The following is a 14192-nucleotide window of genomic DNA, read 5'->3' as shown; positions in this document are numbered from 1 at the left end:
GCCTCGGCAGGTCGTGGGGAAGAAACGGTACTGGGGTAAGTTATGAACGTGGATTCAGCGAGAGCGAGATCGTCCAGTGCCGCAATAGCGACAGCCACTCGGCCCATAGGCCCTCGTCATGTAGTGTTGGACGACGCACCTTCATGCCATGAATCCTGCATATAGTCACCAGCTTTGCGCGCCTTGTTGCATATCACAGGTGATAGACGGAAATTCCCTCGTCGAGTGTTGACGGTGAGAGGTAAGATGCTGTACGTGCGCAGCCGAAGATCCAACGTACAGCTGGATGCTGAAACCGCCTTATAACGTCGCGGACGTGTCCCCGATTGTCTGAGCTATGACATCAGCCGTGAACTACGTCACTGTCAGGAAGACGGACGAAGGAAAGGCCGTACACACATGGCTGCGACGTTGCCTGGCAGGGACCGTCGAAGCCCTGGCTAGGCTAGATCTGGTACATGACAAGGCGCCTACCCTTCCTCCGTTGGATTATGACCAGATGTGTGGTGAGCGGGTTCGCAGGAGCATGGGAGTATCAGTGGCCCCAGCACATACATAGGTGTCCGAACGTTCGAGAGCCGCGTCCTTTTGCGGCGACGTGGCAATTCCAGAGTTGCCACAACCGCGTTGCATCACGTGTCAAAGACGCGACCGCGTCGCGTCGTGTGACGCTGCGCTCAAGTTGACTGTGACGACCTGCTGAGACTTGAGTAGACAGCCTGAGTACTCTTCAAGTTCGTCTGCCCCAGGCTGGCCATCTTCTCCCTCTTGTCTCGCCGATTTGCTCTCATCTAAACGTATATAACCTCGACATGCACGCCAGAAAAACCAAACGAACAGCTGCATCCGACTCAGTGCCTGTGAAGGGTGCCAATGGCGGCACCGTGCGGAGGCGCACGCATGGCGGTCTCAAAGTCATGCCAACGGATATTCTCTACGAGGTGAGTAACGGTCTTTTATCCTCGGTATATGAACTCACGTTGCGCATGTAGATCATGCAGCGTCTTCACCCGCGCGACTTGCTGAGGCTCTCATGGAGCTCAAAGTCATTCCACGCGTTTCTCATGAAGAAAAGCTCAGCTTTTATATGGAAAGCATCGCTGAGCAGTGTCCAAGACCTGCCTCCGCGTCCAGAGCACTTAATTGAGCCCGCATGGATTTCTCTATTGTTCTCGTCGCATTGCTCGGTGAGTGATGGCTTCACTTCCATTATTGCCAGTTGATGTCAACGTTCGCTGAATGTCAGTCATGTGGAACGGGATCCATTCCGGTGCCAGTATGGGAATTCTATGCCCGTTTTTGTAAGCAATGCAGCAGTACGAAGTAAATGTGGTATTATTCAATCACAACGATTCTGCCTCACCTTCTTGCGTCTCCCTTTGAACAGGCTCATGGACGAAGATAGTTATGATCGCGCACTCCAGGAGAAAGGGGGCATATTTGCAGGTGTTCCATTCAATATGTTTAATGTGCGTCCCTGTCACCGAGATGACAGTCATCCTGACCCACCCTTGCATCCGATAGAGTCACTATCCCAAAAGTGATTACCCCGGATTTCTCTTGAGGTCTGAAGTACAGGATATCTTAGACAACTGGGAGAAGCTCGTAAAGATCGACAACGAAGACAAACTGGCAATGTTTATCGGCAGACGGATTTTGCAGGTACAGAAAGTCGAGAAGGTAGGCCATCTGATCTATGTGATGTTTAATCGTAGCTCACTTTTCAATGATCACTTACTACTACAATACACAGCATGTCACGCTCTGTTGTGATTGGGCTGACAGACAAGTCCAGTTGCGCCTTGAAGAGTAAGCAGATGGGGCAAAATACACAAACATCATTTCCAGACTGATTGCCATGAACGGTAGTGTTATTTCTAGGCTGCGAGGTATCGGGTGGGGCCCCGAGCTCGATTACTTACAGCGAAAGGATTATGCACCGATAAGGAAGCACGAACAGATGCGTGCGGCGAGGAGGCTCTCAGACCGTGGTATGTCATTTGCTCGCCCTCTCCTACGAACATGTGTATTCACACTGACTTCGATGAACCTGCCTAGCTTGGCAGAACATGCGCGGGGACATGGTCAAGTGCATGCAACAGACCAGGCAAGAGCGTCTCGAGCACGAATTGAGATACAGTCTGCCCAAACGCTGGCCAGACTTGGAGTTTGCCCTCGAGGAACTCGTACAACACTCAAAGGCGCAGGTTTACTGCCTCGGCTTAGGCGACATCGCGCTTTCGCCGCAAATCCGCCAGATCATGTGCGCTCCCGAGAACGAGGAAGTCAACTTTACCAACTTCACGGCGCTGCGAGGATGTATGGGCCAGGTGGTCGAGGAATGGGTGTCATATGTCAGCAATGACCTGCGTGGTCTGCTCACGCCGCGCCAGTCTGGCGGCTCGGCCGCAAAGCTCACCGCGGCAGACACACGAAACACTGTGGACCCATTAGAGCTGGCAACGACGAGCTTCCGCTGCCTCATCTGCAACCACCGCCTGTATTATCCAGGTGCTCTCGCACATGCATGTCTGCGTGCTCCACTATTCCAACGAGGACACGATGACGTATACGGCCAATTCCTCTCCAAAAAGTTCAAAAACCACGGCCATCTATTGGCCATCTGCTTCGACAGACTCGGTGTATCTGCGCCATCTGCTGATGCTCTCAAGCTGATAGAGCTTTGCGGCATGGACCCAAAGGTGGTAACTGCGAAGGAAATGGATGCACTGGATGTGCGTTTCGTGAGAAACAATGAGGATGTCATGACCTGGCGATCTGCGGTATTCATCAATTCTTCACTTCGAGTTTTTTGAACACTGAACGTCGAACATCGGTCGTCAGATGTTCCATCAAACACGTCCGAGCAGCATCAAGAGCTGGCGTCTCGCGACTTCCTATGAGGTTGCCGACGCCAAGGAACACGAATTGGGGATTCAGGCGCGAAAGTCCTGGTTGGTCCCCAGGATAAAGTAAGTACTAGTCTGTGTTGGACATCGAACAGCTTAAATGAACTGACCGATCACTACGTAGGAACGACATCAGAGTGCCGACCCTTGCAGCGCGCTCGGAGAGTCTACTACAATCCGGGGCACTTGATAGTCTGGAGGCTAACGGTGTCTATCAGGTGAAGCTGCAAGGCCACTAGACAGTGTAGTTTCACTGTTTTTTGTTCTTCAAGTTCCGAGTCATCTTCCTCGACATTCTCCGGCATCACCCTGCTATTGGCTTTGACATTGACGAAAACGACAGCGAAGTCAATGACCGTGTATGGACACTGATCGGATGTACACATTCAATGCATGCTACCGAATCTTGAAGCTTGAAGCTTGAAGTCCCCCATATGTTCCGCACAACTGTTCTTGCTAGTTGACCTTTCTCACCGAGAGTCTATATTAGTAACTATGATAGTTGCCACAACCGCGTTCACCATGTGTCAATCGCGTGACCGTGTGGCTCTGTGGCCAAGGCGCCAACTGAAACGCGGACTGTTGCGCGTCGCAATGAACGACTTGAAGCAGAACATCGACAAGTTATTTGCTCTGGCTTCTATTTACGTTCCAACGTTACGTTCACCGACCATTCTTGAGCCAGCTACACCGGAATGCTCCCGAAGAAAGTCAAACGCTCAACTGCGTCTGCGGATGTAAAGGGCAGCTCAACCACGACTCGGAAAGTGGGAGCGCAGAGAAAGCGCGGCGGCAAGCCCGCGCGCGGGCGAAGTCGCGGTGGCCTCAAAGGCATGCTCGACATGCCGATTGATGTTGTGTTTGAGGTACGTATTCAAGGTATCTGCATATGCGGGTCTCAGGAAACCGTTTTCATGCGCGCAGATATTCCGGCGTCTTCATCCACGAGACTTGCTCAGCCTATCATGGTCGTCGAAACCACTGCACGGGTTGTTGATGATGAAGAGCTCGGCATACGTATGGAAGGAGACCCTGAAGAACGTGCAAGACTTGCCTCCGCGTCCTAATCACCTCAATGAGCCTGCATGGGCTTCGTTCCTCTTCTCGACACATTGCACTGTAAGTCATATTTCTGCTTAACAGTGCGGTTTCTATGTCACTCACCGTAATTCCGTTGTACTCTATAGGCGTGTGGAACCGGCAATGTTACAGACACGCTCTGGGAATTGTACGCGCGTTTCTGCAAGGATTGCTTTCCCCAGAAGTCAGTAATCCCATGAATCCGTTAGCATATACTAGCTACTAACCAAATGTTGTGGTGGCAGCGTTGCCTGCAGTCAATCTGATTTTGATGAGAGATACGATCAATGGGACAACGTACCTGCGAATATGTTCAATAGGGTATGCTCGCAGTGTCATCATGGTCATCTTTCTATGCTGATCACCAGTTCCTGTAGTGCTACATTGGTAGGCACCGCGAAACTGACAAGGTATACCTGCGGTCTGAGGTGAAAAGGCTCATGTATACGTGGGAGAACCTAGTGAAGGCCAATGATGACCACGACTTAGCGTTGTTTATCGGCACTGAGATACTGCGGGTGAAGAGGATCGCAAAGGTAAGGATTGAGTTCTTGCGTCATTACAACAGTCCTCGTATCGTTTATAACCTCTGGTGCGTAGCATGCCTCACTTTGTGTCGATTGGGCCGAAAGACAAACCAAGAAGGAGCAAGCCGAAATGAAGGCAGAACGTCTTCAGGAGTACGTGTCGGTGCTCTGTGGCGTCAATTCCAAATTGAGTGATTCCGACATCTAGAATTGTGTCGAGATTGTGCTCCCTCGGGTGGGGTCCCGAGCTTGACTATATCAAGAAGAACAATAACGCGCCATTCTATCAACATGAGCATGTTGTGGTTGCTGAGAAGCTCACAGACCGGAGTGCGCACCCCAAAATGCTCTTCTTCGCCAATACTGACATCAGTGTGTACATCAGTTTGGCAAAACATACGCAAGGATATGGTCAAGTGCATGCAGGAATTACGGGAAGAGCGCCTCGCGTTCGAACTGACGCAGAGGCTGAGTCGACGCTGGCACGCCATGGAAAATACCCTGTTGGATCTCAAGGAACATCCCGAAGTACTGGGCTACGGACTCAGACTCGGCGACATCGCGCTCATGCCGGAAATCCGCGAGATAATGTGTGCTCCTGTGGAGGTGCAAGTCAACAAGGACAGCCTCGCGGCATTGGAGAAAAAGGTGGTAATGCGCGCGAAGCAGTGGGACGCGCGTGTGCGTGGCGAACTACGTGCACTGGTGGATGCGTCTAGATCTGTGCAGGTCGACAAAACCTCGACTAGAGCAGGCTTGCGAGGCGACGTGGATGTATTGGAACTTGCGACGACAACGTTTCACTGCACTTCCGCGAATTGCCACAACTGTGGTCTTTTCTACCCAAGCCTCACGGAGCACAATTGTTTGCACCGGGATCTACCCCAGCTAGTAAAGGCGGATGCATATGCGGAATATGTCTCTAAGCTACTCGCATGGGACTGGCCTTTCGAGCAGGCCATTTCGATCAGCATACGCGTCTCGGGCAAGCCATCTAAGCTAGTCCGACAGCTCATGGAGCTCTGTGGCAAGAATTCAGAGACGGCGACGGCGAAAGAGATGGACGAGTTGGATGTCAGGTTTATGAGGGACGATGGCCACAGTATGACTTGGCGTGCGGCAGTGAGTCTGATTTATCTCTTGGCGTCATTACATATCCGTGAATCCGCATTAATAGATGGTATGGAGTGACACCTACAACCACTCAAATGGCCCATTGCGGCTAGCAACTCCCGAAGAGGTTGTGCAGGCAAAGATTTGTGAGGCAGACAGACGGAAGAAGGCGAGTCGGTATGCCTGCAAGATCTGCCCGCATAAGTACCTGGAATTTTGGTCACCCGCAATGACGCACCTCATAGTAACGTAAGCTTCTCTCATCATGAATCCATTTCGCGGTGTGTGGTGACTGAGTGGTTCCAATTGCTAGGCACAAGAAAGAACCAGATACCGACTCCGAACTGCTGGAGGTTCGCCTGCCTGCTAGTAGTCCAGAGGCTGCTGGGATTTATACCGTCAAGCTGCCAGTCACGAAGGAGACGATGTAGCGCACGCATCGTTTCATTCAGATGGCACACGTCGTATCAACAGACAATGAAGTGACGCACAACTCACGATGTAATCTATAACGTCTGTATTCGTATTGCATACTTCTTACCTTCAGTCGCCCGCCAGAGGTAGTGAGTTTCCTTATGCATCCATAGAAAGAACCGCACTAGAACGATATTCCTCACAAGTGTGTTGACTCATGTTGCGTTTTTGGTCACTTAGCTTGAACATCAAGCTCAGCAAAGTCCTGAATGCAATGAAACCAGCCGCCGCGAGATATTGTTCACGAGTATGACTTCCGCCTCTCCTGTTTTCGGGCAATCCAGCCAGTCGCAAAACCTTAAGCATCATCGTGAAGCAGCGTGTCAACGGCCCGTGTGCGTGTCCTTAGTGTCCTCCACCACTATACTCCGGTGTTAATAGATTCTGCGTATCGTACACGTACGTCATACACGTATGTTCCTTCACTTCCCATTTCCCATTCGACGTCCCGCCTCTGGCGAACTCAAAGTTCGAACACTCTTCCGAGTGCCCCGCAATAGCAGACCTACCCTATATTGCACGCTGCTAGGTTCGTGACGACGTCGTTCAGCATTTCCGCGTGAGCCGCAGGAGCGATATTGCTTCGCGAGCATACACTTCCCGGTCCGGGTCGTCCGTGACCTGCAAAAGGCAAAGGCGTTCTATCTGAGCACCGGTGACAGCGAGGATGGAACACGCACCTCAGCCCAAGTAAACTCCCTCTTCAACAGCGTGAAGAACCGCTTGTCGGCCTACATCAATTATTCTCCATCAGCGGACACGAGCCTGCGAATTTCGTGCATACCTTTCGCCGCTTCTTGTAGCAGAACAGCACCTCTACATTGTCGCCGTAATCAGCGTAACAGCCACGCGGGACGAGCTCGGCGAGAGTTTGTACGAGCAACGGGAATGCAGGCTCAAAGTAGACACAGTCAGCGGCGAGGATTAGAGATGGGCGCGGGATGTCCTGTGGGAGCGGTGAGCCCCTGCCCTATGAGCAGCGTTAGCACACATGTAGAGTAGGACTGCGTGATGTGCAGAAGGCACGATCCGGAACAGGAGATATATTAAGTAAAGGGGATGACAGACCAATCCAGCTCGGCGACATGCACACGCGAGGAGAGGTCGTTCGTGGTTACATTGCGTTGCATGATAGGAAGAAGCGGTCTGCACAAGATCGGTTGAATCAGCCATTCCAGGTGCGAATGCGCAGAGTTGACAAGGATAGATGAGACGCACGCCTGGTCCGTGATCCACACCTCTGCACCCATCTTCCCCGCGACGAGCCCTACAAGGCCCGTCCCACTTCCGAGTTCTAGCACAGTCCGGCCTTCGAGCGAGCCTCTGCGCGCGATGTACCGCGAGAGCACCTATCCCGCGCTCTACGTCAGCCCGTGAACCTTCAGAGACCCGCATAACACATACCTCCCCTGCGGGCCAAGCAATCCCGCCGCACCCCGGGGACGCATCCACCAGAAGCGTAATCGCGACATCACCACCGTCGACCTCCCCTGCAGATGGGCCGGCGAACACGAGCCCGATGGTCTGGCCGAGGATGGACGGCGGTTGGGCCGGCACGATGCCTGCGCGGTCAGCGTCGAGGTCGGGGTCGTCGCGAAGGTGCCGGAGGGGGTCGAGCTCATCCAGTTGTTCTTCTACGACGAGGTCAATCATGGTGCGGGCCTGGGAGAGGACGTCCAGGCGAATTTCCCGATGGACTCGCGGCACTTGCGCGGCACAAAACTCGTGTCGATGTATTTCGAGACCACGAGAGAGCAATTCCCGGGTTATCTTCAGCAGAAGCGGGGCATGCGGTCTCGATAACGGCACTGTTTGATGTGTCTAGCTGACAGATGGTGTATAAAGAGCGATGCGAGTCGAGGGCAGGAGGAGAGGTCGATCATGCAGATGAAGATCTCGCTGCTGTCTGTCCTCTCGGTGGCTGCCCAGGTCAGCGCTCTTTGGCCGCTGCCTCGAAACCTCACAGAGGGCACGACTGCCCTCCGTCTGTCCAAGAACTTCGATGTCGTACTCTCCTCCGGCATCGTTGAGCCGCCCCAGGACCTATACGACGCCATCTTCCGGACGCGAACCCATCTCTTTACGGACAACTTGGGAAGACTCGTCGTGGGTCGCGGCGCAGGCGATGTCAGCGCGTTCGAAACGGCGGCGTACTTGTCTACACTCACGCTGTCTCTCGAACCTGGGTCTGAAGTCGCATCGGTCACTGTCGAGGCTCAGAAGCCTCTGGAGGCCAGAGATGAGGCGTACACGCTGACCGTCCCGTCCAACGGTAGCGCTGCTTCAATTACAGCGACATCTACGCTCGGACTTCTCAGAGGTCTGACGACCTTTGAACAACTATGGTATGAATACGAAGACACTGTATACGCGGTGAACACGCCTGTCCAGATCGAGGATGCGCCTGCCTATGTACGCGCTCGCCGTCTCGACTGCCTGGGCATGGACAGTAGTGATACTGACTATCGCAGCCGTACCGTGGCCTCATGCTGGATACGGCGCGCAACTAGTTCGTCCTATCCGCTGTACTGAGGTATGACTCACACCTTACCTCACTGCCATAGTTTCCCGGTATTAGACATACTGAGGACACTGGATGCGATGAGTTTGGTCAAGGTCAGTGCCACTTTCGTTTTGCCGAGTACGATTGAGTGCTCCAACTTTTATGCAGATCAACGAATTTCATTGGCACATCTCCGACAGCCAAAGCTTCCCTCTGCAGATCCCGGGCTACATGGAGCTTTCCGAGTATGGCGCTTACTCGCCACAGATGATCTACAGTCCGAGCGATGTGGAGTACATCGTCTCGTATGCAGGCGCGGTGGGTCTCTCTGTATGTGATCAGGAAGAGTAGAATTAATTATTCGAGTCTCGTCCAGCGAGGCATCGATGTCATGGTTGAAATTGATACCCCAGGTCATACTTCCATCGTCGGCGAATCTCACCCGGACTTCGTCGCATGCTACCTAGCTCGCCCATGGGCATCGAACGCCGGTGGTAAGGAAACTTCGTTCATCCTATCCATAGACGCGCTCACAGAACATTCATGCAGAGCCACCCGCCGGCCAGCTGCGGTTCGCCAACGCGACGGTCGCGAACTGGAGTGCGGGGCTGTTCACGGCGGTCGCGCAGATGTTCCCGTCGTCGATGATCAGCACGGGCGGCGACGAGATCCAGACGTACTGCTACGACATGGATGAAGAGACACAGTATGACCTGAACAGCACGGGGCGGACGTTCAACGAGGCGCTGACGGACTACGTTCATGGGACGCATGGCGCCCTTGCTGCCGCTGGGAAGACACCCGCCGTATGGGAAGGTATGGATTGGAGTTTTCGAGTAGTGAGCGCGACACTGACGTTGGTATCGCTGCAGAGATGGTGCTCGACTACAACCTGTCGCTGTCGACCGACACGTTGATTTTGTCAGTATGCAATGAGCGAAGGCATAACACGAAGCTAAGCGCGTTTATAGAGTTTGGATTTCTTCGGACGATGTCGAGGCTGTGGCAGACCAGGGCTTCAAGGTCATCCACGCAGCGTCCAACTACTTCTATCTGGCAAGTTATGCGGACATAGCACCGTGTATCCCTTGACTCATCCCGCTGTCTAGGACTGTGGCGCTGGCGAGTGGGTCGGTGGTGACCCGTCCGGGTGAGTGTCCTTTAGCAACCCTCCGAAGCAGGCCTTAACTCGCCTCGTCTGTTCAGCAACAGCTGGTGCGATCCTTTCAAGACCTGGCAGTATGCCTACACATTCGATCCGCTCGCCAACCTCACGTCTGACCAATATTCCCAAATCATGGGTGGTGAGTCTACTGCATACCGGCTCGTCTGGCAATATTTCCAAAACTAAGCCATCGTTTAGGCCAGCAACTGCTTTGGACAGAACAGTCGGGGCCTGACAATCTCGACCCGATCGTCTGGCCCCGCGCCGCTGCCTCCGCTGAAGTGTTCTGGAGCGGGGCTGGTGGCAACGGCACTGCCGCACTGCCGCGCCTGCACGACGTGTCATTCCGCATGCAGCAGCGCGGTGTGCGCTCGATACCTCTGCAGCCTCTGTGGTGCGCGCTGCGGCCGTATGAATGTGACCTTGACTGGTAACAGGCCGTGTACCGAATGTGATTGAGCGTAGCCGCGACCCGCTGGCCATATGTGATACAGAATAGTCCCTTCGATGGTTCCACTTCTCGTGTCGAACGTTGGTATCCGCGGTATACATCGGCAATCTGTCTATATGAACTTAATGAAGCTCGCTAGGACGCATGCTGTCCACTCGTTCGCACTAGCTGGAGGATTCGGCGCCGGGGCTGAGTGAGCGGATGTCCAAGCATCTCCTGTCATTCGAGAGCATCCCAAGGCGAACGTACTCCGCGTACTGCTTGGAAGCTCACCTATGTGATGTCGTAAAAGTCCTCCCAAGTGATCAACGTTTACTCCTCGGTGCCGCCACCACCGCGTCGCGTCTTGCGATTGCCGCGTGACCGCGTCAGTGAGCTCTGGTATGATATGTACCACCGACTCGTGCATATGTAACGTCCAGCAGATATCGTCGCTATACATTACAACCCAAAACCCCATGCGAAGCATGTCTCGAGACAACACTAACAGACTGCATAACCATCGAAACGATAAGTACACAAGAACATGACAATAAAAATGAAATGCAAGAGGTACATGAAGCGTACGCATCACTCCGTCTTCACCCGCTTCATGCGAGATCGTGTACCCGTTGGTTCGTAGTGCGCCTCCTCACTATCTGATGCTTTCTCTTCCTCTCCCTCTACATCGACGACGTCATGATCGGACTCAGACGGCTCCGGCGTGTCAGACGAGTCGCGCTTGCGCTTTACGGCAGCCTTCGTGCGTGGCCCAGACTTCGAGTTTTGCTGGGGCGGGGTGAAGTGCTTGTAATTGCGCGCAAGGGTGCGCTGGAAATCGACATCGTAGGCGACACACTTCATTGCGTAGACTCGGATTTCCTGGGGTGTTCAATGAGCATCCATGGTTTAACCGTTGGCCGCTCGACCCACCTCTTCACCTCGCTCGTAAGCAGATACGACATCGGCCCATGTCAACCGAGTCTTCGCGGCTTTCAGTTTCTGCTTGTCATGAAGCACCCTGTTTACTTCCCCCAGGGATGGCTCTCTACCGTGTGTCTTTCGGAGGTGTACCCTGACGGCAATGTCGTCACCCTTCGATCGTTTCAATACGTCCCTGGCCCACGTCTTGCGAACCTGGGTGGCAAGAGATACATTGCGAGTGAGTGATGAGGGCATGTCATTGAGCAGGATGTCATGGCATACCATCGAAGACTGACTGGCAAACTCGCCCTTGGTGAGTGGCTCCGACTGGTACAACCGGTATTGCCCCATATACTGCCATAGGGCTGGACTTGCTTGAATCCTCACGAAGACCCGGTTCACTCCGCCCGCGCAGTTCCTCAGTCTGTCGGCGGATCTGTAGGTGAAAAGAAGTCCGGGGTCTCCAGGATTGACGGGTGCGTGAGGGTTATAGTCGAGTCTGAGACACATGAAGTCAGCGAGGCCGTGAAACTGGACCTTGAGCTGCTCAGGCCGGGGAAACGTGTCGACGAAGCTACCGCCGTAGAGGTGATGAAGGTAATGTCGGTTGAATATGAATTTGAGCGTTTCCTCGTCGAGCCCTGTTGGGTAGCGCTCGAGTCCGACCACGCTGATGCGGTCGGCGACGACTCTCCATGTGAACTGAGAGTCCTTTTTGATCTTCGCGATTGGCTGTGAGCATCCCGAGGCCGTCAGAGGTGTATGATATGGATGAGAGTAGAGTATACTACGTTCTTCCATTGTGACGCGGCTGCCTGGAGTTGCTCGTCAGATAGAGCGCGGCTCGTCCCACTACGAGCTGGTTGCGCATTCTCCCAATGATCGGGATCTTCAGTCGGTTCTGTCTTTCCATCTGTTCGATGGGACCATGGCGCATTAGCACAGTCGTAGCAATTGTACAGGGATGCAATGAGGCCCACCGCTGTTCCTGCCAGTCGCCACCAACTCCTTATCTCGGTTTTGGCGCACTTGTTCATATGTGAACAAGAGTATATGGCTCATGATATTACGGAGCCCGCGAGCCCTAGATAGAATAGAGTTGTCAAAGACATCCTCCTTCTTTTCGTGTGATGCGTACGCAGCACCGAGGTTGCGATTATCGTCAAGGTGCGTCGATGTACCAGCCTGAGTACTACTACTAGTACCAGCCTGCCACTCAGGGTTGATTGCAGTGACCTTGACATCTGGGTCATCTTGAGACAACATCATAGCGGTCACGAATGCCTGACTGCTAGGACGGAGGCGATGGCGCTGTTCAGAGGGATGTCGATGAAGCCTGTGGATGTGTGAGTCCAGTGCGAGTCTGAACTCAAAGTCCAGCTTCAGCTTCACATGGCAAGCATATGTACTACTTTCGGCAGCATAGACGTTGCGTGCCGCCCAAGTTCTGTGCAGTCAATGGCTCTCAATATTGTCTTCTCACCGTGCCATCTCTCGTCAACCTTTCAGTCCCGCACCTGCGAAGTGTCAACGAGCATAATATGCCGCAGGTCAACACCATGTAGTATGACAGGCTCGGCGACATACTTTAGTGCGTGGTAGCTTTCGATACAGAGGTCAGGATGGTCGTGCGTCGTACAACTTGATACAAAATGGAGTCACATCAGGGAAGACTGAACTGGGGGGGGGGGGATAAAATAAGGAACAATGGGATAATTTAGCGTGTAAGTAGGCTGTAGATCAACCTCTCGAGTCTAAGAATGCGTCGAGTTCCGCATCAAGCTCTTGCTGCGTCTTCCGTGGCCGTGGTGTTCCTCGTTCCCTCTCCGTCCTCTCCTCATGCCCACCACGTCTATCACGCCGCGGGGAACGCGCACGTCGAGGGAGATTGGCGATGAGACGGTCCGCGAGCGACCGTGTGGGCGCCGCGGACGTGCGCTCCAGGAGCGACTTCCCATTCGACCTTATGTGGTCGGAGCGCATCCTCGACGGAGGGCTCGCAGGTCGTTCCCCCTTGGACAGGAACGAATCCAGCTCTTCGTCCAGCCTCCCCTTCTCCAACCGATCCTCCACTTCCCCGCCCCTCCGCCGTTTCCGCTGCCGCCCCTCGTCTCCGTCCTCGTCCTCAGCGTCCCGGCCGACCTTCCCGGCCTTCTCCCCATACTTCTTGTAGAACTCGCTCTCGCTTTTTGCCCCGCGCTTCTTCACGTCCTGCCGCAGGGCCCATCGCATGCGGATAACGCCCTTGAGCCCTTCGCTCTTCCCGAGACTCTTGTTGATCCTGTCTTCGGGTGGCCAGAGCGTGATAGGGATGGGTTTTGCGGTGACAGAGCCATCCTCGAGGGACGGCTCTTCCGCGATGGACTTCGTCAATAGACGATGGGCGGACCGCGCTGCGGCTTTCGAAGGGAAGACGAGGATGCACGTCGTGTCGTCAATCCATTCAAGTGCCATTGGGCGCGAGTCGAAGTGGGTGGAGTAGGCGAATATGCTTTGTGTCGGCAGATGCGAGATCGGCGTGCCTCTCAGCAGAATGGCATTGTCTCTGTACTGCGATTCTGGACATACATCAGACAGACCGGATACGACAGTCGAGCGCGTAAAGAACCTTCTTCCATCTCTATGTCTCCCTCCGGGTCTCCTCCCTCCTCAGCATCCTCGTGTCTTCGCTACAAGTCGTCCCGTTAGGCGCGTCGAGCAAGTCGTCGGTGACTCTCTCGTTAGGTTCTTGAATCGGGTTCCGTGAGGCACTCTACCAGCGCACCTTTCCTAGCCGCGTCCCCGTAGTTTCAGAGAGCAGATATACCTTTGTGTTGCCGATGCGGTCGGCGAGCTGAGCGCGACCAGGTTCAATGGGCGGTGGAGGAGGGAGCTGGTCATATGGCGTAGTGTCGTCGTAGGAGAGCGTCTCCACGCTCAGGTCTGAGACCCCTGGAGTGATGTCCATGGTTGAGGAGAATAGTTGAGAGATGAATGAAGAGACGATGTGTCTGAGACTGGTCTGAGCAGTGGTGGTCTTGTCGAGTGTCCTCGTCCACTCGATTGCCCCGCTCAATGTCACGACCAC

At 54.0% G+C, this 14192-nt stretch overlaps 7 protein-coding genes across 7 annotated transcripts; 4 read left to right on the top strand and 3 right to left on the bottom strand.

Moving 5' to 3' along the window:
* The first annotated feature begins 672 nt into the window (after positions 1-672).
* On the top strand, positions 673-1448 carry B0H18DRAFT_238263 (uncharacterized protein). The gene is made up of 3 exons (XM_048037245.1): positions 673-941; positions 993-1323; positions 1388-1448. The coding sequence occupies exons 1-2, from the start codon at positions 813-815 to the stop codon at positions 1221-1223; spliced, it is 360 nt and encodes a 119-aa protein (XP_047885595.1). The 5' UTR covers positions 673-812; the 3' UTR covers positions 1224-1323; positions 1388-1448.
* On the top strand, positions 1359-3311 carry B0H18DRAFT_1052651 (uncharacterized protein). The gene is made up of 8 exons (XM_048030991.1): positions 1359-1432; positions 1453-1469; positions 1525-1680; positions 1754-1809; positions 1870-1991; positions 2059-2783; positions 2845-2972; positions 3034-3311. The coding sequence occupies exons 1-8, from the start codon at positions 1408-1410 to the stop codon at positions 3146-3148; spliced, it is 1344 nt and encodes a 447-aa protein (XP_047885594.1). The 5' UTR covers positions 1359-1407; the 3' UTR covers positions 3149-3311.
* Positions 3312-3511: 200 nt separating this feature from the next.
* On the top strand, positions 3512-6208 carry B0H18DRAFT_1052648 (uncharacterized protein). Its single transcript, XM_048030990.1, has 10 exons — positions 3512-3775; positions 3834-4028; positions 4097-4173; positions 4235-4310; positions 4367-4525; positions 4590-4669; positions 4725-4846; positions 4902-5638; positions 5694-5878; positions 5943-6208. The coding sequence occupies exons 1-10, from the start codon at positions 3605-3607 to the stop codon at positions 6058-6060; spliced, it is 1920 nt and encodes a 639-aa protein (XP_047885593.1). The 5' UTR covers positions 3512-3604; the 3' UTR covers positions 6061-6208.
* Positions 6209-6649: 441 nt separating this feature from the next.
* Positions 6650-7756, bottom strand: B0H18DRAFT_889488 (putative methyltransferase-domain-containing protein; the record flags this gene model as incomplete). Its single annotated transcript, XM_048041273.1, has 6 exons — positions 6650-6724; positions 6784-6834; positions 6888-7073; positions 7168-7249; positions 7322-7452; positions 7508-7756. 6 exons carry the CDS (start codon positions 7754-7756, stop codon positions 6650-6652), a joined length of 774 nt encoding a protein of 257 aa, XP_047885592.1.
* A 228-nt stretch (positions 7757-7984) lies between these two features.
* B0H18DRAFT_1216873 (N-acetylhexosaminidase) lies at positions 7985-10385 on the top strand (the record flags this gene model as incomplete). Its single annotated transcript, XM_048036681.1, has 11 exons — positions 7985-8515; positions 8575-8612; positions 8668-8719; positions 8775-8924; positions 8983-9100; positions 9156-9422; positions 9479-9527; positions 9578-9662; positions 9716-9756; positions 9813-9910; positions 9970-10385. 11 exons carry the CDS (start codon positions 7985-7987, stop codon positions 10203-10205), a joined length of 1665 nt encoding a protein of 554 aa, XP_047885591.1. The 3' UTR covers positions 10206-10385.
* Positions 10386-10792: 407 nt separating this feature from the next.
* On the bottom strand, positions 10793-12394 carry B0H18DRAFT_1126883 (uncharacterized protein; the record flags this gene model as incomplete). Its single annotated transcript, XM_048035224.1, has 5 exons — positions 10793-11083; positions 11135-11338; positions 11408-11857; positions 11917-12038; positions 12106-12394. 5 exons carry the CDS (start codon positions 12392-12394, stop codon positions 10793-10795), a joined length of 1356 nt encoding a protein of 451 aa, XP_047885590.1.
* A 273-nt stretch (positions 12395-12667) lies between these two features.
* Positions 12668-14143, bottom strand: B0H18DRAFT_1052617 (uncharacterized protein). The gene is made up of 3 exons (XM_048030989.1): positions 13890-14143; positions 13734-13794; positions 12668-13683 (listed from the first exon to the last, which is right to left on the bottom strand). Exons 1-3 carry the CDS (start codon positions 14070-14072, stop codon positions 12866-12868), a joined length of 1062 nt encoding a protein of 353 aa, XP_047885589.1. The 5' UTR covers positions 14073-14143; the 3' UTR covers positions 12668-12865.
* Positions 14144-14192: the final 49 nt, after the last annotated feature.

The sequence above is a fragment of the Fomitopsis serialis genome, assembly GCF_022376445.1.
Source record: "Fomitopsis serialis strain Sig1Antser10 chromosome Unknown B0H18scaffold_222, whole genome shotgun sequence".
Taxonomy (NCBI): Eukaryota; Fungi; Basidiomycota; class Agaricomycetes; order Polyporales; family Fomitopsidaceae; genus Fomitopsis; species Fomitopsis serialis.
Note: the sequence above shows the minus strand (reverse complement) of the source record. Positions and strands in the feature narration are given on the sequence as shown.

Coding starts and splice junctions, on each gene's coding strand:
- B0H18DRAFT_1052651 (XM_048030991.1), top strand. CDS start 1,408: ATGATCGCGCACTCCAGGAGAAAGG. Junction 1,992..2,058: donor GAGGAGGCTCTCAGACCGTG/GTATGTCATTTG, acceptor GAACCTGCCTAG/CTTGGCAGAACATGCGCGGG. Junction 2,784..2,844: donor TCATGACCTGGCGATCTGCG/GTATTCATCAAT, acceptor ATCGGTCGTCAG/ATGTTCCATCAAACACGTCC.
- B0H18DRAFT_1052617 (XM_048030989.1), bottom strand. CDS start 14,072: ATGGACATCACTCCAGGGGTCTCAGACCTGAGCGTGGAGACGCTCTCC. Junction 13,795..13,889: donor CGGGGACGCGGCTAGGAAAG/GTGCGCTGGTAG, acceptor GACGACTTGTAG/CGAAGACACGAGGATGCTGA. Junction 13,684..13,733: donor AGACATAGAGATGGAAGAAG/GTTCTTTACGCG, acceptor ATGTATGTCCAG/AATCGCAGTACAGAGACAAT.
- B0H18DRAFT_238263 (XM_048037245.1), top strand. CDS start 813: ATGCACGCCAGAAAAACCAAACGAACAGCTGCATCCGACTCAGTGCCT. Junction 942..992: donor CAACGGATATTCTCTACGAG/GTGAGTAACGGT, acceptor TTGCGCATGTAG/ATCATGCAGCGTCTTCACCC.
- B0H18DRAFT_1052648 (XM_048030990.1), top strand. CDS start 3,605: ATGCTCCCGAAGAAAGTCAAACGCTCAACTGCGTCTGCGGATGTAAAG. Junction 4,029..4,096: donor TCTTCTCGACACATTGCACT/GTAAGTCATATT, acceptor TGTACTCTATAG/GCGTGTGGAACCGGCAATGT. Junction 5,879..5,942: donor ATGACGCACCTCATAGTAAC/GTAAGCTTCTCT, acceptor TCCAATTGCTAG/GCACAAGAAAGAACCAGATA.